The 27,628-nt window shown below is 38.3% G+C and overlaps 1 protein-coding gene and 1 long non-coding RNA gene across 6 annotated transcripts in view; one reads left to right on the forward strand and one right to left on the reverse strand.

The window, feature by feature from the left end:
* The window catches only part of si:dkey-178k16.1 (protein 4.1), an 89,630-nt gene extending 62,587 nt beyond the window's left edge, over positions 1–27,043 (reverse strand). For 3 of the 4 annotated variants that reach the window (XM_057823169.1, XM_057823161.1, XM_057823153.1), the window contains exons 1-3: positions 26,842–27,043; positions 4,981–5,069; positions 4,647–4,796 (exon numbers count right to left, since the gene is read on the reverse strand). In XM_057823169.1, the coding sequence (XP_057679152.1) occupies positions 4,647–4,796; positions 4,981–5,052 (222 nt within the window). In that variant the 5' untranslated portion in view covers positions 5,053–5,069; positions 26,842–27,043. The remainder of the gene's footprint in view (positions 1–4,646; positions 4,797–4,980; positions 5,070–26,841) is intronic. The other variant, XM_057823177.1, reaches the window with a different exon arrangement.
* On the forward strand, positions 3,803–17,890 carry LOC130907761 (uncharacterized). Of its 2 annotated transcripts, none has more exons than XR_009061517.1 (3): positions 3,803–4,039; positions 17,480–17,592; positions 17,666–17,890. It is a non-coding gene; the product is annotated as an uncharacterized LOC130907761 (long non-coding RNA). The 2 variants fall into 2 exon arrangements; XR_009061518.1 differs by having other exon boundaries at positions 17,670–17,890.
* Positions 27,044–27,628: the final 585 nt, after the last annotated feature.

Below are 27,628 nucleotides of genomic sequence, written 5' to 3' on the forward strand. Positions count from 1 at the left end.
TCCACATAGATTCCCATGAGCGAAGGTACTTGGACATGCTACCAAGGCAAGGCACAACTGGCAATCAGCCACCTTTTTTTAGGGTGGACTACATAAAATCTGAGGGAGATCATTTCTATCAGTTCCATTCCACTTTCAGCTGTGGCCACATTTGTGTCTGTACTTCCACCAGTTTTTAATGGCTTCATCCTTCATTGTAGTTTTTGTTTTTACTTAAAAAACAACTAGCAGATTTCAAAGGCAACATGTCTTGCTTGCATCTAGCAGCAAAAATAAGCTTAGACATGAACAACCACCCATAGAATATTGACGAAAGCATGCATTCAAATGACTTGATTTAAAATAAAAGGCACTGTAAAAAACTTCAAGGAAGACAAGCACTACCTTAAAGTTATGCAATTATCAATTTCTCATAACTATGATGACAGAGAAAATAATGTTTAGGCACAAAAAATAACAAACGTGATAGCTAAGAAAATAAGCACACACTACGTATAGCTTCACTTCCTGGCTCTATTAAAGCTTCTTCTTTCTATTAACTCACCTAATACAGTGGGTTGCCAATGTGTGACGAGAATGCGGGACAATCTATAATACTTGCATTTGATGGGTTAAAATAGAACGGGCATTTGAAAATATGCGACAACAGCTATTGTGCTTAATTTCTGGAAATATTGGCTTTTATTGACCTTTTCCTCCACTATAACGTCATTAAAGTGATCTATTTCCCCTAAATTGTTAAACGGGATTCTCGCCGCTTGGATGCACTTGATCGAAACTCTACCTTGCACTATACTGTGGCTGTAAATGTGTGTTCAATTGTTGTTTTGTCGGCATTTGACTCTGTTGATCAATTTCCGATTTGTGTAAATAGATCATTGTTGTTGATCTGACAGTCCAATTAAATTAAGCAAAGAAAAACCATAAATCTGCATTGGGTTGTATATGGAGGAAAACACAGACAAGGCTGAAAAAGCAGTTTCTGCTCTTGCACCCCTCTTTAAAATAAACTGCTGTATTTTAAGCCAAAAGAACTGTTGTGTTTGATAGAACAATATGTCTATATGCTGCTATAGCAGTTTCACGGCACATTAAACATCGAACTATGTAGTTTTAATTTGTCCGTTTTACCCTGGAGACCACCGTTTACAGACACCGCGCAACCGCTTTTGTTTCAACCCAGCCACAAAGAGAAGGTAAGTAATTATATTTATTTGAAATTTCTGTCATTTTTACCTTAAAATTATTAATTGATGTCTGATATTTAGTTTTTAAAAAATGACTTAATGACTTAAAATTATCCACTCGCATATTTTAAACTTTTAAACAAATTACGTCACAATGGAAAAAAAATGGTGTCTGTAAATAGATCACGGATACCTCATAACTTTTGCTTAATTGTAATTTTTTTTTTTTTTGTTACTGTTGCATTTTCCCCGATAGTTTAGATGACACAGTAAATAATCGATCCAAACAAAGAAAAATAAAAAAAATAAAAACATTTAAAAGGGTAAATATTTGAAAGAGAAAATCTCGATCACTTCTTGATGTTTGCGATTTCTGCAAACATCTGCAAATTTTCCTTGTTATATTATCATGTTTCACCCATTAAATCCCCCAAAAGTCCGGTTGTGGCCATTCACAGCTGTGTCTTGACACTCGGTGAAACATGCTACACGGAGTTCTTGGATCGAAACAAGGAAAGTACGCGGTAATATCTCGTTAAAATTGTGGCGTCTTTAATTATGCTCTCTCATGCTCTCATCTCCAGTTAGGGTTTAGGGGTTTAAAAAATTGATTTTTAAAAATTCCCACCTGTTCCAAATTTTTCTTCCCCCAGAAAATTGAGATTTTAAGCTTTCCAATGATGTATCACACATGCATTTCGGACAATTTTGAAAGTTGGCCAAATTGAGGGTCTTTCAAAATTGTCCTATATGCATGTGTGATACATCATTGGAAAGTTTAACATCTCAATTTTCTGGGGGAACAAAAATTTTGAACAGGAAGGCATTTAAAAAAAAAAAAAAAAATTTAACAGCAAAACTCTAATTACAGGCGAGAAAACGCGAGAGCAGAATTAAAGACGCCACGATTTTAACGAGATATTATCGCGTACTTACCTTGTTTCAATCCAAAAACTCCATGTAGCATTTATCACCTAGTGTCAAGACACAGCTGTGAATGGCCACAGCCGGATTTTTTATTTTATTTCATGGGTAAAACATGGTGATATAACAAGGGTCTTGATGCAGAAATCGCAGACAACAAGGAGTGGTTGAGATTTTCTTTTTCATATAGTTACCCTTTTAAACGTTATTTAATTTTTTTATTTAATTATTTTTCAATTAATTTTTTTTTTTTGGTTGGATCGATTATTTATCATCTAACACATCGGGGAAAATGTGACAGTAACAAAAAAAAAAAAAAAAATACAATTAAGCGATAGTTATGAGGTAGATATCCGTGACTTTTTTACAGACGCCAAATTTTTCATTGTGATGTAATTCGTTTAAAAGTTTAAAATATGCGAGCGAATAATTTTTTTAAGTTGTTTTTTTTTTTAACTAAAATTTAGACATCAATTAATGATTCTAAGCTAAAAATGGCAGACATTTTGAATAATAAATATAATTAATTACCTTCTTTTTATGGCTAGGTTGAAACAAAAGCGGTTGTGCGACGTCTGTAAACGGGGTTTTCAGGGTAAAACGGTCAAATTACAAATAGTTCGCAGGCTTAGTGCGCCATGAATCTGCTATGGCAGCATATAGCCATATTGTTCTATCAAGCACAACAGTTCTTTTGGCTTAAAATACAGCAGTTTCTTTTAAAGAAGAGTGCAGGGGGCATAAACTGCTTTTTCAGTCTTGTCTGTGTTTTCCGCCATATGTATATACGTACGTATATGAGAAGAAGAAAAAGAACATGACACAAAGTAAAACATGAGAACATTCAAAACATTCCTTTAAGGTTGAAGTGATAATTTAAGTATGTCAGCCAATCAACAGATTGGATTGCGGCCAATGCTCCAACCATTGTGGCGGTTCTCCATCAGAAGGGTGCCAAATAATTGTAGTTATATTTTTTTCCCCTTCATGCAACACCCGACAAGCTATAGAGAAAATACAGTACTGCAAAAACAACTATTTACAACACTGTTGCAACATCTCACTCCTGCACCAGTAACTCTGAGTCAACATATGAAATAGCATTGACAATTGAACAATTCCAGAGCAAACCTATTTTTCACTCTAGTGACTGTAAAACTGTCAGACATATTGTTTGCCAGCCCAAGCACTAACACAACTTGTTTTTTGTTGGGTTTTTTTTTCCAAGTCGGTTAGCTAGCTGCCTGCCATCACTACTGGTGACTAAAATGACAGAGTAGTGATAAAAATAAAGAACGAAGAAGAAACTTAAATATGCTATGCCAGACTTTTCTGCTACTATTTGGAGCGCCTTTAGAAGGGACCCATGATTGTGCTGAGCTGAACATCGGCACTCTATGTAAAAATGTAAAAAACTATGTCAGCACAATAATTTACCCACCCTCGTAAAAACTCAGTAGTGTTATTTTTCTTTTAGATGGCTCTCAGCAGGCTAGGCTAAGACTGTTTTAATGACATATCAACCTGATGACGTCAGTTAAGGGAATACCACAGCATTTCCTATTTTTACTATTGAGTGTGTTCTGTGTTTTTTTTTTTTTTTTTTTTTTTAAACAAAACCAGGGTGTTCAGAGAAAACAAGTATATTGTTGTAAGAAGCAGCAGCAGCCCAAAAGAAGGGGTCAGCCTGCATAAATTCCTAAATGATAACAATGTGATGAAAGTTGGACCTCTCGAGTGAAAATAACCAATTTAATGAGTCTGGCTTTGAAGATGAAGGGCTTTGGTCAGAGTTCGGAGTTGGGAGTTACAAAATCTAAAAGACTCAAATCGACTGTAATACCGACAATAAAGGGCACCTTTGTGGAGTACGACTCCCAACCTCATGAGAAGTAAGGGCAGATTCTGCACTCAAAGATGAGAGAAAAGTAAGGAAAGACATTTGACTTTTTTTTATGCTGATGGCTTGGGCCTCTTCTACTTAATCTTCAGGCGAATCGGAATACAAAATCTCAGTCTCCGAACTAAAATCAGAGCAGTTGTCTCCCCAAGAATATATGTGTGTAAGTGATCTCTAGTTGACCGTTAGTATTAATGTCAAAATGAATCTGAAAACTGAGATAAATCGTCACCAAAATTCATATGCACATCTTTGCTAAATCGTACTTCCGTTTCTGAAAATATTCAGGCTGATAATTTAAGGCCAGCATGTCCTTACTGTGGACAGCAAAGAAGCAGTCTCTAGGTGTCCTCCCCGCTCACAATGTTACACACATCACACCACTGAACCACAAGTCCAATGAAAATGAATCAATTTTACCAATGAAACTAGTTGTGCCTTTCTATCTCGAATGTTCTTTTTGCTATTCATGTTTGTTGCTTTGGTAACCACAGGTCTTTCACTTGCAACAGTCGTCCTTGATCTATTTAAGGTCTCATTTGACAACAAAACAGGATAAATGAAATCTAACTTATACATTTCACTCTAGCATCTTGCAAAGACTTAATTATAATATAATATGTGAAATGAGTCACCTCAACGGCAGTCTCGTAGTCAGAGCCATCAAGCAAACTGACTTTAACTGGGACAGTCTTGGGCCTTTTGTTGCTCTTCTGTGGAGATTTGGAAGCCTTGCTGGGAGTCTTGTCAGAGCTTTCATCTGCATCTTGCTGGTCTTCTGGAACCTGAGAGGACAATGTCAATTTTTGTCTTCATCTTACGATACTCATTTTGGTGCAATTTTTTGCCCTATTAATTGTCCATTCGGTTGAGGCACTGTGATGAGATCTAAAAATGCTTTATCAAGGTGGGTTTAATGATTTAGAGTCCTAAGTAAAGTGAGTGTTTTGACTTCCCCAATACACCCACCTGACTGGTTCTCTTGGAGTCGCCCTCCATTGCACTTTTCATTTCCTCCACCAACGCCTTCTGTGTTGTCATAGAAATAAATTTAAGACCTGCAAGCACACATAAACACAGTCAGTTTACATCAAATCCTGCTTGCTCAAAAGAACAGTATGGCTGAAATGATTACTGACCCTAAACGTCCAATATGCTATAAAGCTCTGATTGATTTAACAAGTCCCTCGCTGCCGGTTTCCTCACATTAATTGAGTCATGCTGGCAGAGTATATTAGTTTCAGCAGCAATTCACATTCAGTAGACTTTACTTGCACATAAAAGATGCTGAAACAAAGAAAGAGGATTGCAGAGTGCAAGCTCAAGGATCCTGTGTTCTCTGGCAGATAGCATAAATTCCATCAGCAAGCAAGCTTCATAGTAGACAACCCAAATAGAGGAAAATAAGCAAGAAGTTGTTATCTGAAGATGTGGTGTAAAGGTATAAGGGAGACTGATAAAACACAAGTAAAAGGGGTTATGAAGAGAATGACGGTGAGGTGGGCAGATGAACATAAAAGCAATAATCCAATACAACATACGGGTGACAGATGAGATTTGTCGTTTGAGGGTGAAATTCAACTGACTGTAGTCCAATGCTATCTTTGCTGTTTCTGCAAGTAAAAGAGCTACAATTCAGATAAAGGGTCATGGAATGAGGAAAAAAATTGTCAAGGATAATTTTTTTTTTTTTTTAAATAGCAATTGTCAGAGTTTCAACATCATCTTCATTGCTCTGTTGAACTTCCCCAAGATAACAGTGGAACTATCCTATTGAACTGCAGTGTGAATCATAAGACCAAATAAGTGCAGTAGATTGCTACCGAGTAAAAGCATTGCCATTTTATGTAAATGTACTGAATGTGCAACATTCCACAGTCAAATGAAAATTATAGGTAATTATTACTTAGTATTTCGTTTCTCAAACAGATTGTTTTTGTTGTTGTTTGTTTTTAGATTGACAACAATTTCAAAGCCCACTAAAATGTAACATAACAAGGCGCACCGTGTGATACATCCAAACACAATTTGGACCAGAGCCTTCCAAAAATATATAGTAGATATAAATATGGTTAAATATTATTGTAATGCACAATTGACAAATATGCTACTTTGCATTTTGTTTTATTACGGTATAGCAGCAAACTGCTGGTCCATACATAAAAGTAAAAAAAAGAAAAAAAAACAGTAACAATCGATCAGCTAATTATTATATTGTTAGGCATTTGTATGTTTAATATTTTGGGGTTTGCTGTATATAACAGCTAATCAGAGAGTGTATTTGCTGTTGGTGCACCTGATGGAATGCTCTTACTGGTGGTGGTATATGGTTGAGGAATTGATGGTGATCCGAGTGTGCGGTAACACCAAAGAATACCAAAGTTACCTCCTGAACATAGACATGGCTAGGTCCTAACCATAGCCATTATAGCTTCCACTACAACCGACTGGAAATAATTACTACAAGATGCTACTACCCCATTCAAGAATAACCAGAGCCAATGTCACGTTCTGCTGTCAGTAGCTCAGATTAAGAATTCCTGTTGAGTGTCACTCGGGACTCAGTCAGGTCGTCCAACTGACCTTGGCTTTACTCTTCACCTCAGTCATATCTCCCCGAGGCATCATTATCATGAGCGCCACGAGCTGGTGTTAGTCCAATTGTAAAACTCTAAAACCACACACGGTAAAGTGGAAACACATGTCAAACTCTTATTAGACTAAGTAAAAAAAGAAAAAAATATATTTCCATTCTTCCTATACACGCACACTGCTTGCATTTCTCTACAATAGTGTTTCAAAGATGCCAGTTAGCCTCAACAAGTTGGCATGAACACATTTGTGTCCAAAAGTAAAGTGATGTCCCAAAAAGATGTCAGCTGTGTGCAGAGTACACAAAAACAGAAAATCTTTCACTGCTTGGGCCCAGGCTGTGGGGCACATGTTCTCAGAAAGTGTTATATCTTCCAAAAGGGGAAGTCAAAAAGAGAGGATCAATTAGAATGTATTAACCTGAGGTAGAACTCCTCTCGATTTTTGAACTGACTGACTGTATAACTATGTGAAATGATGGTGGAGGCTAAATACTAATCATCAAACGTTATCCCTCCAAACCTGCCATCTTCAACCTAAAAATAAGCCCGCCACGTTCTGAGTCTGCTGACTGTTCTATTTCATTTCTCTCATATCACAGCACTGCTTCTTTCTAATCAAATAAAGAGGCAGAAATGAGCTGATAGCTTTTGGCAGATAATGTCAAAGCTGTAAAAGCAGCACCATCATCTTCTCTCCAGCAGCCTCCATTCCGCATTTAAATATGGCTTATATTGAGTTGTAATCTTTGGAAACACAATGTCCAAGTAAACGGGATTGCAGCATCATTGTACCTCACTGTTGTCATTAAAAAAAATAATAATACAGATCTCTTCAGTAAAAGACTAGTCTGGTCACTTGAAATCATGTTGTACATACCATACTTTAATAGAACTCCAGTGCCATATTTTTTGTTCATCATTAGTTTATTGCTTTCCTTTAGTTATACAGTAAATGCAATGTATCACAAAAGTGAGTACACACCTCGCATTTCTGCATATATTTTAGTATATCTTTTCACGGGACAACACTGACAAAATGACACTTTGACACAATGAAAAGTAGTCTGTGTGCAGTTTATATTATAGAGTTAATTTATATTCCCCTCAAAATGACTCACAATATAGCCATTAATATCTAAACCCCTGGCAACAAAAGTGAGTACACCCCTTAGAAACTACATACATCCCTAAATGTCCAAACCGAGTACTGCTTGTCATTTTCCCTCCAAAATGTCATGCGATTCGTTACAGGAGTGCTGTCAGCATTGCTGCAAAAATTGAAGAGGTCAGCCTGTTAGTGCTCAGACCATACCCCGCACTCTTCATCAAATTAGTGTGCATGGCTGTCACCCCAGGAGGAAGCCTCTTCTAAAGACGGTACACAAGAAAGCCCGCCCGTCTCATCAGACCATAGGACATGGTTCCAGTACTCCATGTGCTTTGTTGACATGTCTTCAGCAATCTGTTTGCGGGCTTTCCTCACTTTTGTTGCCAAGGGTTTGGATATTAATGGCTATATTTTGAGTTATTTTGAGGGGAAAATAAACTAACTCTATTATATAAGCTGCACACAGACTACTTTTCATTGTGTCAAAGTGTCATTTTGTCAGTGCTGTCCCATGAAAAGATATACTAAAATATATGCAGAAATGTGAGGGGTGTACTCACTTTTGTGATACACTGTATTTACTGTATAACTAAAGGAGAGCAATAAACTAATGATGAACAAAAAAGATGGCACTGGAGTTCTATTAAAGCTGTTATAATTGTAGTCAATACTGCATCATAGTGAAAAAAAATATTATAATTTTGCTTATAAGTAGACAAATCTACCACAAAATAAAATCAGCAAAATGCTTAGTTTATGTATTGGATGTATTGAATGTGCATGTTTGATTATTGATTTGATTTTTTTTTTCTTAATGTTTTTGTCATTTTGCTTAATTCTGGCCTTAATTACATTATGCATGTTGTATATATTGTTTCATTATTTATTATATATATTATACAAATATATATAAATATATAATAATTATTAATGCATATTACGCGTTATGTACAGTATATATTATGTATGTACTCTATCTTATGCATTACAGGAGTGCGAAAATAAAAATAAAAATAAAATAAAATAAAAAATAAATAAATAAATATAAAGATAAATAAATCAGTAAATAAAAAAATGAAATTATATAAGTATATTTTGTCATTGACTTTTTCTTTTTATCTTTGAAAAACAAATGAAAAAAACAATGACAATTTTTTTTTTGTGTCATTGACTTTTACATTTTTTTCATTCAAAAACATAAACGGAAAAAACAGAGGCATTGCTTTTCAATGCCTCATCTATTTCTCATCTTATCATTGTCTTTGCCTTTGCTTTTACCGTAAGGAATGGTCTGGCAATCAAATGGCGTTGGGAGGGGCTTTCCAAACAGGAATGGTAGTCGATAGCTGATTACTCCTAGTTTACCTGAAGGAAAGTGATATCTCAGAGCAGCAAGGGGGAAAATCTGTATCATGTGCGATTTTTGATTCATCATTTATTTGGAGGGATATGAAACAATCCCTTTCACAACTGCTTAGAGAAGCAGCTACCAAGCACGATGGGTCACCTCAGCCAACTACCCCGTGACCAAGACAGTCAAATTTAATGCCATCGATAACTAACCCTTTCCTGTATGGAAAGCCCCTTCCAACGCCAATTGATTGACAGACCATTCCTTTGGGTAAAAGGATAGGCTAAATGCCTGATGGGTTTAGGATTTTATTCCTTTTATTGCACTAGGCCAAGAAGCTTTGAATACCGGTAGTTTAATTTTGTTTTTCTTGATTTTTTTATTTTTTCTTTTTTTTCTTTTTAAACTGCATTTACTTTTTTGTATACTTAGGATATCTATGTTTGATTTTTATTATTTGATTGAAGATCTCAGTGTGGAAAGTATGCAAAAAAAAACTTAAAGAAAAGATACTGTAGGTACATATTGCACAAAATATTAGAAATAAATAAGCAGCATGGCCACTCAAAAATATCATTAGTCGAGAAACAGAAAAGTACATTTAAATGTGTGGTTTTAGGTCTTTTTTTTCTTCCAAATTTTTTAACCAATTTTTATGTGATGTGATGAATTCTTTGGACATTTAAAAGCAATAATGGTGGAAATTGCAGAAAACACAGCAGCAGTCCTATGAACATTTCCAAGATTAATCTTGCACTAGATACAGTTTGACTTGGAACAATCTGTGTTAATCATCTGTGGTAATCAATTTGCAGGAACCAGTGGCCAATGTCTCACAAGATCAATAGAGAGGCTTACTATTGATTCCTGTGCTATGATTCATTGCCTGAGTGTCTTATTTTGTAGTCTTTTTGAAGTAATGTCCTTCTAGATGTCAACTTATTGCATCTAATACAGTGTTCTAGTTTCAACTAGTTCCAAAACATGTGAAATCATGCTGTGTTGAAGCAAGAAACAAATCTCGCACTGGAATTGTGAGTATTGATGTTCTGTTTATACTCACCCTCTTTAAGCATTGCCTAGAGAAAGAAGCAAGTGATGACTGAAGACAACGAAGTCAATGAATTTCAAGCAGGATTGCTTTGGTTTACACTTCTGTCTAAATTTAGACCAGCGCAGATCTGCCTCAGGCAAAGGGGTGCTTTAGACCAGTTTTTGCTATTTTTGTGGAAAGGTGCTAAGAGTTTGGTTGACTACTGAAACCTGGTGCCAATTGGGGACTGGTTGTGAGGCATTAGTGCTTGATTTTCCTGCCATTTTTGCAGGGGAAACACCTGCCTGTATCATTCCAAACAGGTGGAACCTAAGTGACGCTACTCTCTAGCTACTCAGGTAGCATGCATCTGACAATCGAGGTGAGAGGACGATGTTATCAGTAGTGTTGCACCGATACCATTTTTTGGCCCCGATACCGATATCTGGCTGTGCAGTATCGGCCGATACCGATACCATACCGATACCAACCCGTTTATATACAGTGCCTTGCAAAAGTATTCGGCCCCCTTGAATCTTGCAACCTTTCGCCACATTTCAGGCTTCAAACATAAAGATATGAAGTTTAATTTTTTTGTCAAGAATCAACAACAAGTGGGACACAATCGTGAAGTGGAACAACATTTATTGGATAATTTAAACTTTTTTAACAAATAAAAAACTGAAAAGTGGGGCGTGCAATATTATTCGGCCCCTTTACTTTCAGTGCAGCAAACTCACTCCAGAAGTTCAGTGAGGATCTCTGAATGATCCAATGTTGTCCTAAATGACCGATGATGATAAATAGAATCCACCTGTGTGTAATCAAGTCTCCGTATAAATGCACCTGCTCTGTGATAGTCTCAGGGTTCTGTTTAAAGTGCAGAGAGCATTATGAAAACCAAGGAACACACCAGGCAGGTCCGAGATACTGTTGTGGAGAAGTTTAAAGCCGGATTTGGATACAAAAAGATTTCCCAAGCTTTAAACATCTCAAGGAGCACTGTGCAAGCCATCATATTGAAATGGAAGGAGCATCAGACCACTGCAAATCTACCTAGACCCGGCCGTCCTTCCAAACTTTCTTCTCAAACAAGGAGAAAACTGATCAGAGATGCAGCCAAGAGGCCCATGATCACTCTGGATGAACTGCAGAGATCTACAGCTGAGGTGGGAGAGTCTGTCCATAGGACAACAATCAGTCGTACACTGCACAAATCTGGCCTTTATGGAAGCGTGGCAAGAAGAAAGCCATTTCTCAAAGATATCCATAAAAAGCCTCATTTAAAGTTTGCCACAAGCCACCTGGGAGACACACCAAACATGTGGAAGAAGGAGCTCTGGTCAGATGAAACCAAAATTGAACTTTTTGGCCACAATGCAAAATGATATGTTTGGCGTAAAAGCAACACAGCTCATCACCCTGAACACACCATCCCCACTGTCAAACATGGTGGTGGCAGCATCATGGTTTGGGCCTGCTTTTCTTCAGCAGGGACAGGGAAGATGGTTAAAATTGACGGGAAGATGGATGCAGCCAAATACAGGAACATTCTGGAAGAAAACCTGTTGGTGTCTGCACAAGACCTGAGACTGGGACGGAGATTTATCTTCCAACAGGACAATGATCCAAAACATAAAGCCAAATCTACAATGGAATGGTTCAAAAATAAACGTATCCAGGTGTTAGAATGGCCAAGTCAAAGTCCAGACCTGAATCCAATCGAGAATCTGTGGAAAGAGCTGAAGACTGCTGTTCACAAACACTCTCCATCCAACCTCACTGAGCTCGAGATGTTTTGCAAGGAAGAATGGGCAAGAATGTCAGTCTCTCGATGTGCAAAACTGATAGAAACATACCCCAAGCGACTTGCAGATGTAATTGGAGCAAAAGGTGGCGCTACAAAGTATTAACGCAAGGGGGCCCAATAATATTACACGCCCCACTTTTCAGTTTTTTATTTGTTAAAAAAGTTTAAATTATCCAATAAATGTTGTTCGACTTCACGATTGTGTCCCACTTGTTGTTGATTCTTGACAAAAAAATTCAATTTTATATCTTTATGTTTGAAGCCTGAAATGTGGCGAAAGGTTGCAAGATTCAAGGGGGCCGAATACTTTTGCAGGGCACTGTATATATATATATATATATATATATATATTTTTTTTTTTTTCTCTCCCCCAAAGAGCTACATAATTGGATGTGAAATCATTGCTATCAAGGCTTTGTCAGGCTGTTGCTTACCTTTGCAAAATAGTAAAGGATTTGTACAAAGTATAATACTAGCCCAACTGTAAGAAAGTAAAAATAAGTTCATAATAATAAACTCTGAATGAACTGAGTAAACTTTTTTAAACCTCTCAAAGGCCAAACAGTGCAACTTTCATGAAATTATTGTCACATTCTGCTGCTGGTTAGATTGTGTTTTGTTGCTGGGCTGTTACTGGGGGCGTTCCTGACGTCGCACCTGAATCCAATGCAGGCTCATCAACGCAGCATTTAAGCACGGGTGAGCTCAGAGAAGGCTGCCAAGATATTTGCTTTGCTGATTGCCATTTGACATCTCGCACTATAGTCTCGCTACATTTTCTTGTTATGCCCCTGCATTGGTTTTTTTCTGTTAGTGTGCTGCACTCTTTTGTAACCTCTACCCTGTGCAGGTATTTGAGTGTTTTTATTTTGACTTTTTGGCTCGCTGCCTATCGTCTTAGTTAACCTATGAGTTTGTAGTATTGAGCTCCGTCGACCTGCTGTCACGGACTCCTTTTGTTATTCCTACTATCCCGCGATTGCGTGTTATTTTTTGTTTGCAATCATTAAACCCTTGTACGTATCCCCCGCTTGTTGTCCGCTTCGAGGTCCAACCTTGTTTCCGCATTTGTGGACGCTAACAATTATAAGTAATAATAATTGATCACAGCATCCCGTCCCTCTATTAGTATCCTTTTTTGGGACGGGGGGGGGGGGGGTCCCTTATTTCTATTTCTGAAAGGTGGCAACCCTACTTTGGAAACAGTTCCCAAATTACTGCAGCATTTCTTTAAGTAAAAGACAAAGTAAAGTTGACGTAGTGAACTGACCAGAGATTGTTGCACCGGTCCAGCGCCCTTCCATAGCAGTCCTGCTCTTGCAGGCTCAAACTCGTTGTGTTCGTTCACGCTTCGTCTTCAAATGTTTTATCATGTTCGAGGTATTGAAACTGGCCGATTTAACTCCACATCTCGAAACTTTCAGGCCGCAAATCTTGCATGCAGCCATTGATTTTAATTGACGGGATTTCTATTTTGAAATATTTCCCGACCGCCGCTATGTCGGCGCCGCCATGTCGGCGCCGACAAACGGCCTTGTCATTGGTCAGGAGTGGCTATTGGCCCGTTCTCATTGGTCTGGAGCAGGCCAATAGCGATAGCTGCTTGGTGTTCACGTGTCATCACACAACACGGAGACAGAGTGTAGAGAGCGCCAGGAGGAAAAAAAAAAAAAGGCTGCGGTCAAATGTTATAATAATGGACCGGTAAATGGTATCGGCGCCGTCTTTGTTGGTACTCGCCGATACCGATACCACCATTTCGGGCCGGATCGGCACCCCCTGCCGATACTAGTATCGGTATCGGTGCATCTTTAGTTATCAGCCTTCATCTTTAGGTAAGTACCGTAATTTTCAGACTATAAGCCGCAACTTTTTTCCCCTCATATTGAATCCTGCGGCTTATAGTACAGTGCGCCTTATTTGTTGATTTATTCGGGTTAATAGGTAACACTTTATTTAACAGCGGCGTCATAAGACTGTCATAGATCGTCGTAATTACGACATGACACTGTCTTGGGCATTATTGAATGCTTATGACAGATGTTTTTAAGTTCATGCAGCAAATTTTGTCACTAACTTCATTTATGTCCAGCTGGGATATTTTACATTCATTCAAAAGTGAGAGCATTTGCTGGATGACACTAAATGACATCTGTTATACGCATTCATTAATGCTCATGACAGTATCATGTCATAATTATGACGGTCTTATGAAAGTCTTATGATGATGCTGTCAAAGTGTTACCGGTTAATATCTTGTGGTGTAAATATCACAATTATACAGTGAGGACAGCTGCGGCTTATGTTCCGGTGCGTCTTGTCTATAAACAAATCCCGTTTTAGTGTCAAATTTGGTAGGCGGCGGCTTATATTACCAAAATTAAGGTAGTTCATTGCCTACCATAAATCTTGCATGTTCTGTAATTTAAGTTTCCAATTCAATAATTTTATAATAGATATTGATATAGCCACTGCAAAGAGCATTTCATCAAATAATGAATTGGGACATTTGTGCAAATAATATAAATAATGCTATGCACATATGCCGTGGAAAACTAAAACATAAAATAAAATAAAATTAAAAATCATGTTCTTTTTTTTCTCATTTTTAACAAGGCAATGTTATCAAGTAAACAACAGGCAGCAGTTAGTTAAGCCACACCCTACATGTGCATTTGTACGAATAGAGGCCTCCCTCAATTTGACCCTAGAGGTTTATTTGGTCTTTCCACATTATGAATATAAATGATTCGTCAATGTTTTGAGAAATTACAGGAGGAGGATGGAGAAAACAGCACACAATATGACAAACGCTCAGTGAGCACTGTGGTGAGCAGGCATTTGCAACTGTGGTGTTTTGTCACTGACCTCTACACACAATCTGTATATTAACCAATTACTGTGTAGGCCACAAAGTGATCCTTACCCTGTCTTCATCCTATCACTTACTGTACTAGTATCTCTGCAATCAGCACTTGTCTCATATTGGTGCATACAGTCAACCCATAAATCCTAACTGGGGTGAGGCCAGCTCTGAGACATCAGGACATGACGATTGGTGGGGGTAGGGCAAAGGGAGTGGCTAGATGTCCTTGTTCAAGAGAGAAACCATACACAAACACACACACGCACACACATGCTTCAGACCCTTGGCACTGTGCATTGTTGGAGACAGATTGCATAGCACAGGTTCAGTCTGCTGCAATTCACATCACAAAGCATCAGAGATAAATGATTCATCTACTGAAGCAGTAAGGCTGCAACATCATCCTCCCTGGGAGGATGCCACCAGGAGGAAGTTATGCTCTGTGGATCTACTAGTAGAGGAGGAGGAGGGTGGAGTAGAGGAAGCCTTCACTCAAGGAAGTTTCGCACATGAAGACAGTACACATTGCTTGTTTTTTGGATGATCTGGAAAGAATGTGTTTTTAATCGTATCCCCGTTTTTTTGTTTGTTTCTTCTGGTTTCTCTGACATCGATTTTATCTCTATTGTATTTTCCTTATTGGCCAGCCACGCACATCCTTAGCTACAGGATTTCCACCTGCATAATCTTGCTCTACTTCAGTAAATGTCTTTAATAGGAGGATCTATATGTTGGCATATCTTCAGTGCATGTGCAGTTGGTTGGGTGGCAAGAAGTCACAAACATAATGGCAGGCTGTGAAGACGCGATAAAGAGTTAGTGAGCAAAATATTTAATGCAGTGGTGTCCAAAATGTTTTCTCCAAGGGCCGCTCTTAGAAAATTCTAGGGATGCATGGGCCAACTTGAAATTCTTCCATTTTTACGTCTTAGAACACACACTTCTGTATTAAAATGTAAATTTATGGAAAAGTTATTTATTCATAATCAATATCACATATGCACAAATAAGACATCAAATGGTTACAAAACCCAAACAATACAATGACAATACTGTAAATGTTCCAGTATCTGCTATTTAATACATATAAGGAGGCGGCCAAATAACTTTATCAAATGCAGTTTAGCGTTCCCCAAACATAGTTAGTCAACAATTACATCTTGATAAATTAAACGAAATCAATATTATAAAATGTCACTGATAGTGTAATGGTGCATTCACCTGACTTCGGCGCGGCCATCATGGGATTAATTACCACTCAGTGGTAGACCGGCACAATATATAGTTTGAACATCTTCGCAATATACACATGTGCAAAAGTCCCATCACAGGTTGTGCGATTCTTTTTAATTTCTGAATATTTAAACTTTTGTTTTGCTTTCTAAAAGCCTAAGCATACAGAAATATAGCTTCCTGGATCCCTTTTATATACAGCAATTTTCATTCACAGATTAACCTCATTAGTCTGGATTAAACCATATTATATGAATACAATGTGGTCATGGTAAATCAACCAAAGTCTTCCCAAACCAAGTTAGTGGTCTGGTGAAATTCTTATAGTTTAAATATCACATTATTTATATCGCAAACCCCCAAAAAGTCACAATATCAGTTTTTCCCAATTTCATTTAGCCCTACACAGTGGCACTGTGACTGTGGTTGCGAATGGTTGTCTCCCTCTGTGTGTACCCTACAACCAGGGGTGAAAGTGGGCCAGAACGATCCGGAACGCAGGTCCTGTAAGAGATTTGAGGCCGGAACTGGGTGGAACGGTGCTTTGTTGTCCCTCAAAATGTCCCCCAAATGTCCCCAAATCAACAGGAAGTGACCTGATAGATCCCATTGTAATTTCTGTAGGAATTGCAATTTTTAGTTGGCCATTATATTTATAACTGTGCCAAAAGCCAATTTTTGCATTTCATTGGTTTTAGGAGGTTTAAGCCCCCCTTCTTCCCCCCAAAACAGGGCTCCGTGCCGAACTTTGTCAGGGAGTTCCGGCAAGAAAGTCTAGCCACTTTCACCCCTGCCTGTAACTGACTGGCAACCAGTTTAAGGAGTAGTCTGTCTTTTACCCTTGGTCAGCTGGGATAGGCCCCAGCACCCCATGACCCTGACAAGGATAAATGGTGTTGAAAGTGGAGGAAGTATTATGAAACGCTTTGAGCAACATGTAATGTGTGGAAATCATAACGGTATGCTAATCTGACAGAACACCAGGTTTAATCTCCTGATTGCCCGCAGCTAAAGTATTTCTCTTTTATCGCAGTTCTTTCCAGTGGGAAGTCAAGGGAAAAAAAGTTATCTTTTTACAATCGACCACACAGCAACAGTGAATCATCATCCTCACTAAATCAGCCACTGAATTTGCAAAACAATCAAACTACATGTAAAATACTCTCTCTTTTGTCATAAACTAGCATGATGCAACACGAAATATGTAAACATAATGCCAGAAAAGTAGTTCTCGTTAAGACTCCTGTGCTGAGTGAGATTTGTTTTGTTCTGTGAAGATATTTTTTTTCCATGTTACTCACATAACTCAATTGGTTTTCGCTGTGTCAACTATGGATAATCGGCAGTGGATGCAGAACAGGAAGTAGCCTGTTGCCTTTCCCTTAGGTTGGGTTAATTGTTAGGGCCTCTGCCCCTCCCTCCTGAGATCTGGCACGCCTTGAGCAGGTGTGCATGCTTTTTTTCTGATTACAGGTTGGGCATCAAACAGGCGGAGCAGCCACAGGTGCATGAAATCTTCATCAGCCACCTTTCAAAAGCCAGTGGACGCCACACCTTGTCGCCCGATCAACTCGTCTGGTTTCGCTGTCAGTTGCTTCTTGCCTTCCTTGAGTACTTGCTGTTTTGATGCTTAGCTAATGAACTTTTCTCTTGTCCTAGGTAGGATTTACACGCTAACGTCCAGACCTGGATCTGGCGTTTCCCCTGAGTGTCTTCCGCCTCTCGCCTGCACAGCCTTCGTCCGTCTCATTTAAATAAACGCATTTTGAAATTTCAATCATCGTGCCATTCTGTGTCCGCGCTGGGATCCCCTCCGTTCCGTGACACGTAACATAAAAATAATGATATAAGATTTATTTATAAAGCACATTTAAAAGCAGCAAGGTTTACCATAGTGCTGTTCTCTCAGTGATAAAACACAGTGAAACTAGTAGAATCTTAAAAAAAAAAAAAAAAAAAATTTCAAAAAGTAAGAACAATTCTAAAAGTTACTTTGAAGCAACATTTAATAACTTTCAGTTTCCTGTGATTTTGGAGCCAGCAAAAGATCTGTGCATTTCCCATGAGGACTTACGCAAGTGTCCTAAAGTCCTGATCTTCAAGTCGCCTGCAGTCGGAATGAGTTGTGTTTGCAGTGGCTTTTTTGAAGGATGAGGAGCGATGAGGTAATGAATCTAGGTTTGGCGAAATAATATCATATGACAATGTAACGAATAGGGAAAAAGGGAAGCTACGTATGCTGTAAAACAGGTAGCATTTGGTGTTTTTGTGTGGGTGTGTGTGCCAGTCTTTCTAACACCCTCCTCGAATTTGCTCAGTGTCAGTGAAAGTGATACAACCCCCTACGGCCGTGAAAGAGGTATCATTCAACTACTTGCAAATCGATGTTTAATCGCAAAAGTTAAGAAAATGTTTGATGAAGGCTAAAAAGTTACTGTTTCTTTTAAGGATAGGGGAAGTGTAAAATATAGTAATAAATTAAAAAAATATATATATATATAGCTACCTGTGAAGTAAAGAATAAAAGAGCAAAAGTAGTTTTAATATAAAATAAAACGAGGTAGAGCATTTCAGAGATTGGATGCATCTACAGAGAATGCGCGATCACCATTTTCTTTTAGCCTAGAATATGGGACTACAAGGAGCTGCTGGGAAGAGGACCTGCAGTATCTGGGATTGGGAAGAGGATAGAGGAGGTCTGTTAATTAATCTGAAAAACACTCAACAGAAACTGTTTGGGAAAATGACTGTATAAAAAAAAACTGCAAAGAGAATGAAGGGACTGTAGCACAACACATGAGATCAAATTCTATTCTTAATTCTATTCTATCGCCCCCAAAATGTTAATTATTTGTGCCCCAAAATGAATCTGTATTGCATGTTTAGTTCAAATTTATTTTTTCCTATCAAACCATACATGTTTCATCCATGAACATATGATCAATTTAATCAATGTTCTTCACAATTGTGATAGTCACACACACAATTCAAGACAGCATCCTCTTTACACGGCCCAACTCGAAAAGTGCATTTCTTCAATATATAGCAGGGGTTTTGTCAAACCCTATGTTGCATTTTTTGCTTTAGCCAAAGTGTTGACTCTTATGATAATAACCACAAAACAGATATTAGGTGTCTATTTTTTTAACTTTACAGATGCATTGGAAACTCCAGGCTAACATCTTCTGCCAAGCATATCAAAATAAGATGAATTACGAGAACCAAACGTGAGAGAAAATCCTCTACGCACTAATTTGCCTGTTGACACACTCGGTAGGTGAACCACAGTGACAGCTTCCGAAGAAAAGAGAAAATTAAAGTGTTGGAGATATAGGCAGTATAGGTAGAAGAGGGTGAGAAATGGGTTTTACATGTTTGTCAGTCATGATGCTGAGACACAGAAAAAATATATACATTTACTTGACCTAAAAATACCATCATTATAATGGTGCATCTGAGTAGAATACACAAGGATTCTCAGTAGTGTCTGCTTGGGGCTCAAGACCAGTGGTGTATCTTGCACCAAATTTAGACCCCTTTAGCGGCATAGCAAAAGTGCCCCACCTATCTTCCACATAATTGTCACTGGGCTTGTCCACCAAGACACACCATCTCTGCACCGCTAAAGCTATATTCTTAACCAAATTCCAAAACAGATGTGGTGTGTCCTATACTGTCACAAAAATATTATCATGTCTGGTTCTACAGTAGACTTCGTGGACACAATCTACGAAAATAGTCCCCTATGAGTCGGTGCCATCCAGGGAAAACAGGAAGATTACCAAACATTCATAATGTTCAAGAAGACAGATACACCAGGATATTTAATGTCATTCAGTAGGTCATTCGGGAGTGTATCCATGTAGGAAAAAAGTGGCATTATATTAGCGGGTGTCATTTTGAACCACCATTTAAAAGGTGCTGTCACTTCTATTCCATTTGTTCATCTTCTGGTCGGCTGCGACTACATCACTTGGCTCCACATCAATACACTGTTATGAATCAATCAAAGGACGAATCTCAATATGACTCAAGGGGAAAATACTTGACAAGTGTGCATGATCAATGACGTGCACAGCTGTGTGTGACCTAACCATTACCTTTGGCATGGTTCTCAAAGAACAGACGGACCCTAGCTGAATTGTGAAATTGATTGCTTGTCTACGTCTACACCTGGTGGATAACTGTTTAAAGTGAGGAGTCTGAGGTAATGTGCATTTTTTCCTGTCAGAATATGATCTTCATTTCATGATTGTAAGTAAGTCATCCAGGCAAATAACTTGGCAATAGCCTGTTAAAAAGTCTGGCAATTAAATAATGTTTTCGTTTCAAAAAACAAAAAGTTGAACCCTTTCTTGAGAAACATACTATGAGATTCTCGTTACTAAAATGCACAACAGAAAGATTTAGAGGGAGGAGATGATTAGAGAATGAGGCTCAGTGATGCATGAGTGGACAGATGGATGGACTGTGGATCTAATTTGCTCCCTTCTGAGCTCGGCCTAGACGAAAACAGAGTCTGAGACAGTGCTGCCTTTGGCATGACTGCAGCCCATAAGAAAATCTACAGCATGCACACGATGAAAATAATAGGCACTGTTAACTTTTAAAGTATATTCAAACAAATCAAGAGGCGCTGATACAAAACGTTCAGAATAGAGAAACAGAGTCCTTGCACAAAAACTCCCTTGCTGTCCAAAAGCTGCTTCTTCTTTAAATAAAATGGAATAACATTATTCCTAATGCTGTGTTTATAGGACTTGCCCAAATTAACTCGGCTTGGAACCTCAACTTTCCAACTACTTCCCTGGCCATCTGATGATCGAGCCAATCGGGAAAAGAGGCGGGAAATGCAGATGAGGAAGCAACTATCTGGTTAATACAATGTTGGATTGCCAAGCAGTTCTTTCAGATAGTTCAATTACTGAAGTTCTGTCTTCATTTGCACGTCATTTCCTGATTAAAAGAGGACAAAAGAGCATCACTAAAAGTTTGTTCGTTTTTTTTTTTTTTTTGTACAAGAAACTATGTTTTCGCGAGTGAGACAAGAAAACGAATCATCCAATCAGCAGCCATAGATTTTTTTTTAAAGGTTCCTTCTATGAAACATCACTAAATTGGATCTTTCCTAGATTGATATATGGAATATATTCATAGTGGTTTACTTTTAAAGAGGTGTAAAACCTTTGTAACTTTATGAAGCCTTGTCCCGTGAACTGAGCAGCAATTATAGGATTTTGTTAGATGTACTCATCCTCTTACTAACGTGGATGTTAAAGTATAGTTTATTCAGTGTCTAGTATATGAATCAAAAATGTCTTTTTGACATTTGTGTCAATTTCAGAGAAACATGGGAAGGGAGAAGGCTATCAGTTTCAGTTCCACAAAGAAGCACAAAAAAAGATCAGGGTAAATGCTGAGTGTTTTTTTTTTTAATTGCGATGCAATGGTTTTATGGCCACTTTATTGATTTTAGTTTTTTTAATTTTGCAATTTTGATTTTATTTTATGTAATTATACAGTGCATGGTACACAAAAGTAACTTGTCACAGGGCATATACATCAAGGTTGAACAATATGGGAAAAAACTGACATTGTGACTTTTTGATACATTGCGATATTAAAAGTAGAAGAAGTTTCACTAGATGACTTAATAGCTCTGTATGGGAAGACTTTGGTTGTCTCACCATAATCACATTGTATTCATGTACTACCGTTTAAGAGGGTTCATCTGTTAATGATGAATATTATATATATAAAAGAGATCCAGGAGTGCCTTGTAAAACCATTGCACAACAACAATAAAGACATCTTTTATGAAGCAAAACAAGTTTTCAAAAAAAAAAAAAAAATCTTCGCGCATTTAAAAAAAAAATAAAATAAAATAAATCGTACGTCTTGCGATGGGACTATTGCCCATCCGCACATCGTGAAGGCGATGTTCAAATGATATATTGTGCAAGCCTAATATACAGGCAATCATCAGTGTGTTTTAACACATGTAGGAATCTGTAGATTATTAAAATAATGTTGAAATTAGATGGCAATGTGCACACCGAAACACAAAAATATTGTGGATGGATTTGTTTGTTGCTTTTGGATACAAAAAACTAATCTTTATGAAGGCTCAAATGCAGCTTATCTACTCACTCACTCAGTGGTTCTTTGGAACACCACAGATCTGGAAATTACTTTCTAATGTTTTCCAGACATACATTTCAATCATTTTTTTTCTTTATTTTTTTTCTTGAATTTCTTTGGATCGTGGCATTATTGTATTTGTTCTTGAGCTCTTGTTACCTACTTCACTATGGCTGGCATGTTGTCTTAAAGAGCATATGACACCAGAAAAAAAGTCTTAAATGGCATTATTATGTGAATTAGAATCATATTTTGAGACGATTTGACTATATACAACAATTTAGCAAAGCGCAGATGACGAGAAATTAGTCTTTTAATCTGCCGGTTAGCCACGCCTACCATTATAGGGCTTTAGCGTCCCCAACAGGTGGATGACGTCAGCGGTAGACTGGGCTCATCGGTTTTACTATTCAGCCCATTGAGGGGGAATTGTTCAGAACGAGGAAAACGCGACGAAGAGAGCCGCAAAATGTCATTGTTTCAGTCTCTCTACTCCAATATTTTTACAGGATATTCTTTTTATGCAAGTATTTTTCCCCAATAGCTATATAAATGGCTTGAGAAGGACCAGTCAGCCCGTCGAGGGGGAACTATTCACAATGAGGAAAACGCGACGAAGAGAGCAGCAAAATGTATTTGTTTCTGTCTCTTTACTTCCATATTTTTACAGGTTATTCTTTTTATCCATGTATTTTCCCCAATTGCTAAATAAATGGCATGGTCAAGACAAATAACAATCTTGTGCTAAATGGAATATGAAATAATAAAAATCCATTTATTCAAGACGACATGGCAAAATTACTACATAATGGTCAAAACTGTCGACTTCACCTTTACTGTCGCACCTCCCGAACGATATTTTATGACACCTAAATCGGACATATGTCATTTCCCTTCCCCGGCTTCGGAGAATGTAAACAAACCAGAAGGAGTGACAGCTAGCCGACATGCTAACCCGAACCGAGTGATGTTTCAAAGTCTTCAAAGCGGAAAATCACACATAGCTATCCTGGATTATTTCACATGACGACCCGGTTGTCGAATGTCAATGTCTTAGCGGATCGGCAAACCGCCCGGTGGAGAGCAATTTACAGTTCGTTCCCCGGAGGAGGGTGGCTGGAGCTAACGCAGCTAACGTGCTGCTGCTAATGCATTAGGAGAGCTTTTTACATGCCTATCAATGATCAAACGTAAGTAGTCCTTCATTTAAAGGAAGTTTGTAGTGTTTACTTTGTAATCGCTGTATTCGTATTTGACATAATACAAAACAAGATGTTTACTCACTTCCTCGTAAGTCCAATGGTCCCACAGTAAATATCCACGGTGAATGGGAACCTTTTGAAACTCCAAAAAGGCGCATACGCCTCTCCCTCATACAGAATGATTTTTCTGCAGCCGTTTGGCTGGTGTGATGCGAAAAATAAACGTATTAATCCGCAAAATCAGCTGAATCCTTCGTCCTCATACACAACAGTACACTGTAGCGTGAAGAGGACGTCTTCTACCGTACACGTCACAGCGCCCTCCTCCTCAATGCAAGACCGAAGCCGGAAGTCACTCATTTTCCTGGCGCGGGATTCAAAAAACTAAATAAATATAGCGATCGCTTCCACACACATCCAAGCGGTCCATATCATTCAGGAGCATAAAATACCGCGTGTATTATGAAATAAACATGCTTTTTCGTGTCACAGGCACTTTAAAGTGATTTATTGATTCAACAAATATTGTGGCATTCAGTAGTGAACATAGCCATTCACAGCACAGTTACTTTTTAACATAGGGCCAGACAGGTTTGTTTTGTTGATTAAAGTTATTTGTGTTCATTTTAGATTTCCTTGTGTTGTCTCCGTATCTTGTTAAAATAGTTTGAATGAACTAAACATTTTTTGTGTGGTATTCGAAAAACAGAAAGAAAGAAGGACAAATATTTCATTTTGCTGGTTGTATGAAACCTTAGATTAACCTTGTAGTGTGACGCAGACGGGATTCTGCCTTCACACTGTGCAGCCTCCTTCTAAGTTAGATAACACACAAATATTTACTTTGGTGTCACTGTTCTTCTTGCTAGCAAAACTGTATTTGAATTTGTCAAACTATATGTTTTTCTCATCGGACAGCAAAGCTACAAGCAAAGTGGAACAAGTGCAAAAAACACTCAGACAACTTCTCTGTGGCCAGAAAGGATTTGAGATTGTAGCAGAGGTGACAGTAACTTCAGTTTGCCTTCACCGTGCCAACGACAAGTAGAGTCCATGGAAAGGTCATTATCTCATTTTAAAAAAAAAAAAAAAAAAGACTTCACAGATTCGGGAAAGACCAAGAAAGACTTTTTATGCTGGAAATAATCTCTATTTAGACAGAGAGATGCTTCAAAATCAAAGTAGAAAATGAGGACATGTACGGGAAAGCAATGTTTTAATTTAGATCAAACTAGTCTAAAACAGGGGCGGCACAAAGGCTGGCTGAGTAGTATATCTGCATCTGGCCTTCCTCTGTGGAGTTAAGATGTTCTCCCTGTGCATATGCATGTTTAAACCAGGTACTCCAGTTTCCTCCAGCATCGCAAAAAAACACATATGTTGGGTCAGTCTAATATTCTAAATTAGGGGTCCTCAAATACAAATCTTAAAGGTCCACAATTTTTTTTTTTCCATACAAGCTTGGGTCCATTTATTAATGTCGGTCAAGTACAAGGCAGGTCGAAGGTGGTAAAGGTGGTTTTCTTTTGACCAAACAAAAACACAGTGCCCATTCTGATTAAACAAAAATACATTAACAAAACCTTTTCTTGACTTAAAATAAAAATACGCAAAAAAAATAATTAATTAATTTCTTGCCTTCTCAATTCTGGTTTAGGAGGAAACTTCTTTTCAAAAGAGCTGTGCTCTTTAAAATAATGGCGTTTCACATTTTCACTTTTTATCAGAGCAACTGTCTTGAAACATATTAAGCACATAGGTTTGGTAATTGCAGTTGGTAGAATGGACGCATATTTGTCAGTCCATTCGTCATTGAAACGACGATTTTCGTTGTCCACTTTTCTTCTCTTGGTCAACTATGAGCATGCCATTTTGTTGGATTCGGTCTTCTACTGGTGGCATGTAAACAAACAGATTGCAAAGTGCCGGATGCGACCCGTGTTTCATACTGCTGCGGTCCGTCCACTCTAGCTAGGAGTATGCAGGCTCTCTCAGCCAATCAGCGCAGCCATGTACACTCTCTCAGCCAATCAGCGCATCGTTGTCTTAGAGATGACAATAGAAGTGGGAACATGGAAGACCAAAACTGAAACAGAATTTAGCGATAGAATAGTAGCGCATAGCGATAGATCGGCGATTCATACAAATAATATATGTTTAAAAAATTTAGTTTGTTTTTTTCTTTTTTTTTTTTTTTTTTGAAAAGTGTGGCTTGCTCTGGGTCTGCAGAGAGGTGTGCCATGGTCTGGTCGTGTTCCGCAGTCCGCTAATTGAGAACCCCGGCTCTAACTTGTCGAGAGATGTGACTAGGAGCATGAATGGTTGTTTTCCAATCTGTGCCTTGTGATTGGCTGCCAACTGACACAGAGTGTACCCTGCCTCCTACTCATAGCCAGCTAAGATATAGGCTCCAGCAACTCTGTAACCCTCATGAGGACAAGTGGTCCAGCTACTACATGGATGTATAGTGTGAAATGTAAAATCCAGAATCCAAATGAAAAAAAGACTTTTAAATTATTATATATATTTTTTAAATACTTTTTGAAGGTTTTTATTTTAATTATATTATATAGTTGTGTATTTTTCATTCAGTCATTATTATAATTATAAAAAATATATATATTAAAAATGTAATTAAATTAAAATTAATTGTACCTATTAAAAATAGGTACAATTTTAAGTAAGTAAGCTGAAAAACTGTAAAATTCTCATAATAACGTCCTTTCCGAATAGTATGCGCATAAAGACAGTGTGATATAGTTGTGGGGGAGTGGTTGTTGTGGTAGTCAATGTTTGGCTGTAATTTATTTACAGATTTGCTCCTTTATTTGGCTAATACTTTTGTAAATCTGACCAATTATATTATGCCACCCCAGCCATTTTCTCAGCCAGTACATCCTTGCCCATCGACGGTATTGCAATAAACGTGTTGCTTGCTTTACATGACTACCACTTGTCCAGTTTCTACATTACTCTCACACAATACACAACGTGCAAAGCACAGACATCCTGACGTCTTTGAAGCGCCCACGCCTGCCTCCTCTGCCACACCCGCGACAAAACACACACACACACACACACACCATCTTTAATGAGCTCAATAGATGATCATCTCCGGCTTTAAAGTCTGAAGTCCGATTGGAAATAATAAGAGATTCTTTTCCGAATGACGATTAGGATTGAGAAGAGGAGCGATGCTGCGATATGAAATATGCACCTGCTAATAGCTTCTACACATTGGGCCTAATATGCATGAAATAAAAAGATGCTATGCCACTGGTTCCATCGACACCAATACGCCGGGATGCACAGCATAGTGGACGCATTAAAAATGTCAACGCCTTCTGTCCTCTGACAAAGCGGTGCCTTTGTACGGCTCTGTTCCATTCAAGCATGCAGCTGCCCCTAAAATGTCATTTACATGCGGCCAAACGCGACGTGCACCTGTTCAGCCAACGCACAGAACAAATGCAGTGAAGTCGCAGTTCTTACCTGTGGTTGTGCCGAGTTCGGGTTTCAGACTTCAGTTGGAAGGTGTGGCGGGGAGCAAGCAGGCCGCCGCCCCGCACAGCTCCTTTCTCTGCCCCGGGAGATGAAGCCCTGCAGGCGGGAAAGCGAGCATCCACAAGCCGGCGAGAAAGGTATCGCTAAATCGAGGAGAAGGGAAGTAGGGAACTCCCAACGTCGTGCGTGATCTGCGTGAGCGCCACTCAGGATTTGCCGCGTAGCATCACGTCGTCTTTTTACCTTTGCTTTTTTTTAACAGACTATTTTTACAGTTAGTGTCCAAAAGTGGTTTTAAAATAAGGGTAAATGCAAACTAAAATAACATACAAGTTATAAAACATGTTTCTGACCATGCATCGTAATTTATTTCTCAAATATTTTTATTGTTTTTTTTTTTTTTTCTTTCACAAGAACACTAAAAACCATTGGCGGAGTTTGACTTTTGTGGGTGGGGGGGTCAAAACATGCCGATGACCCCAAAACGCAGTGTCAGAAATAAAATTAACTTTCAAGATATATGCTCGGTTAGTAGTTTAGCCTATGGGTCCCCAACCGCAGAGCTGCGGACCGGTACCGGTCTATCCCTGTCTACTCTAGATATAATACTACAGGATAGAATGTCGTCATAGAAATCCATTGATTGGACTGCTAGCAGTACATCTTGTTTTGTATATGGCGGAAAACACAGACAAGACTGAAAAAGCAGTTTCTGCTCTTGCAACCCTCTATACTGCAGTATTTGAAGTAGGGCTGGGCAATATGGCATTAAGCT

Source organism: Corythoichthys intestinalis, chromosome 2 (genome assembly GCF_030265065.1).
Source record: "Corythoichthys intestinalis isolate RoL2023-P3 chromosome 2, ASM3026506v1, whole genome shotgun sequence".
Classification (NCBI taxonomy): Eukaryota; Metazoa; Chordata; class Actinopteri; order Syngnathiformes; family Syngnathidae; genus Corythoichthys; species Corythoichthys intestinalis.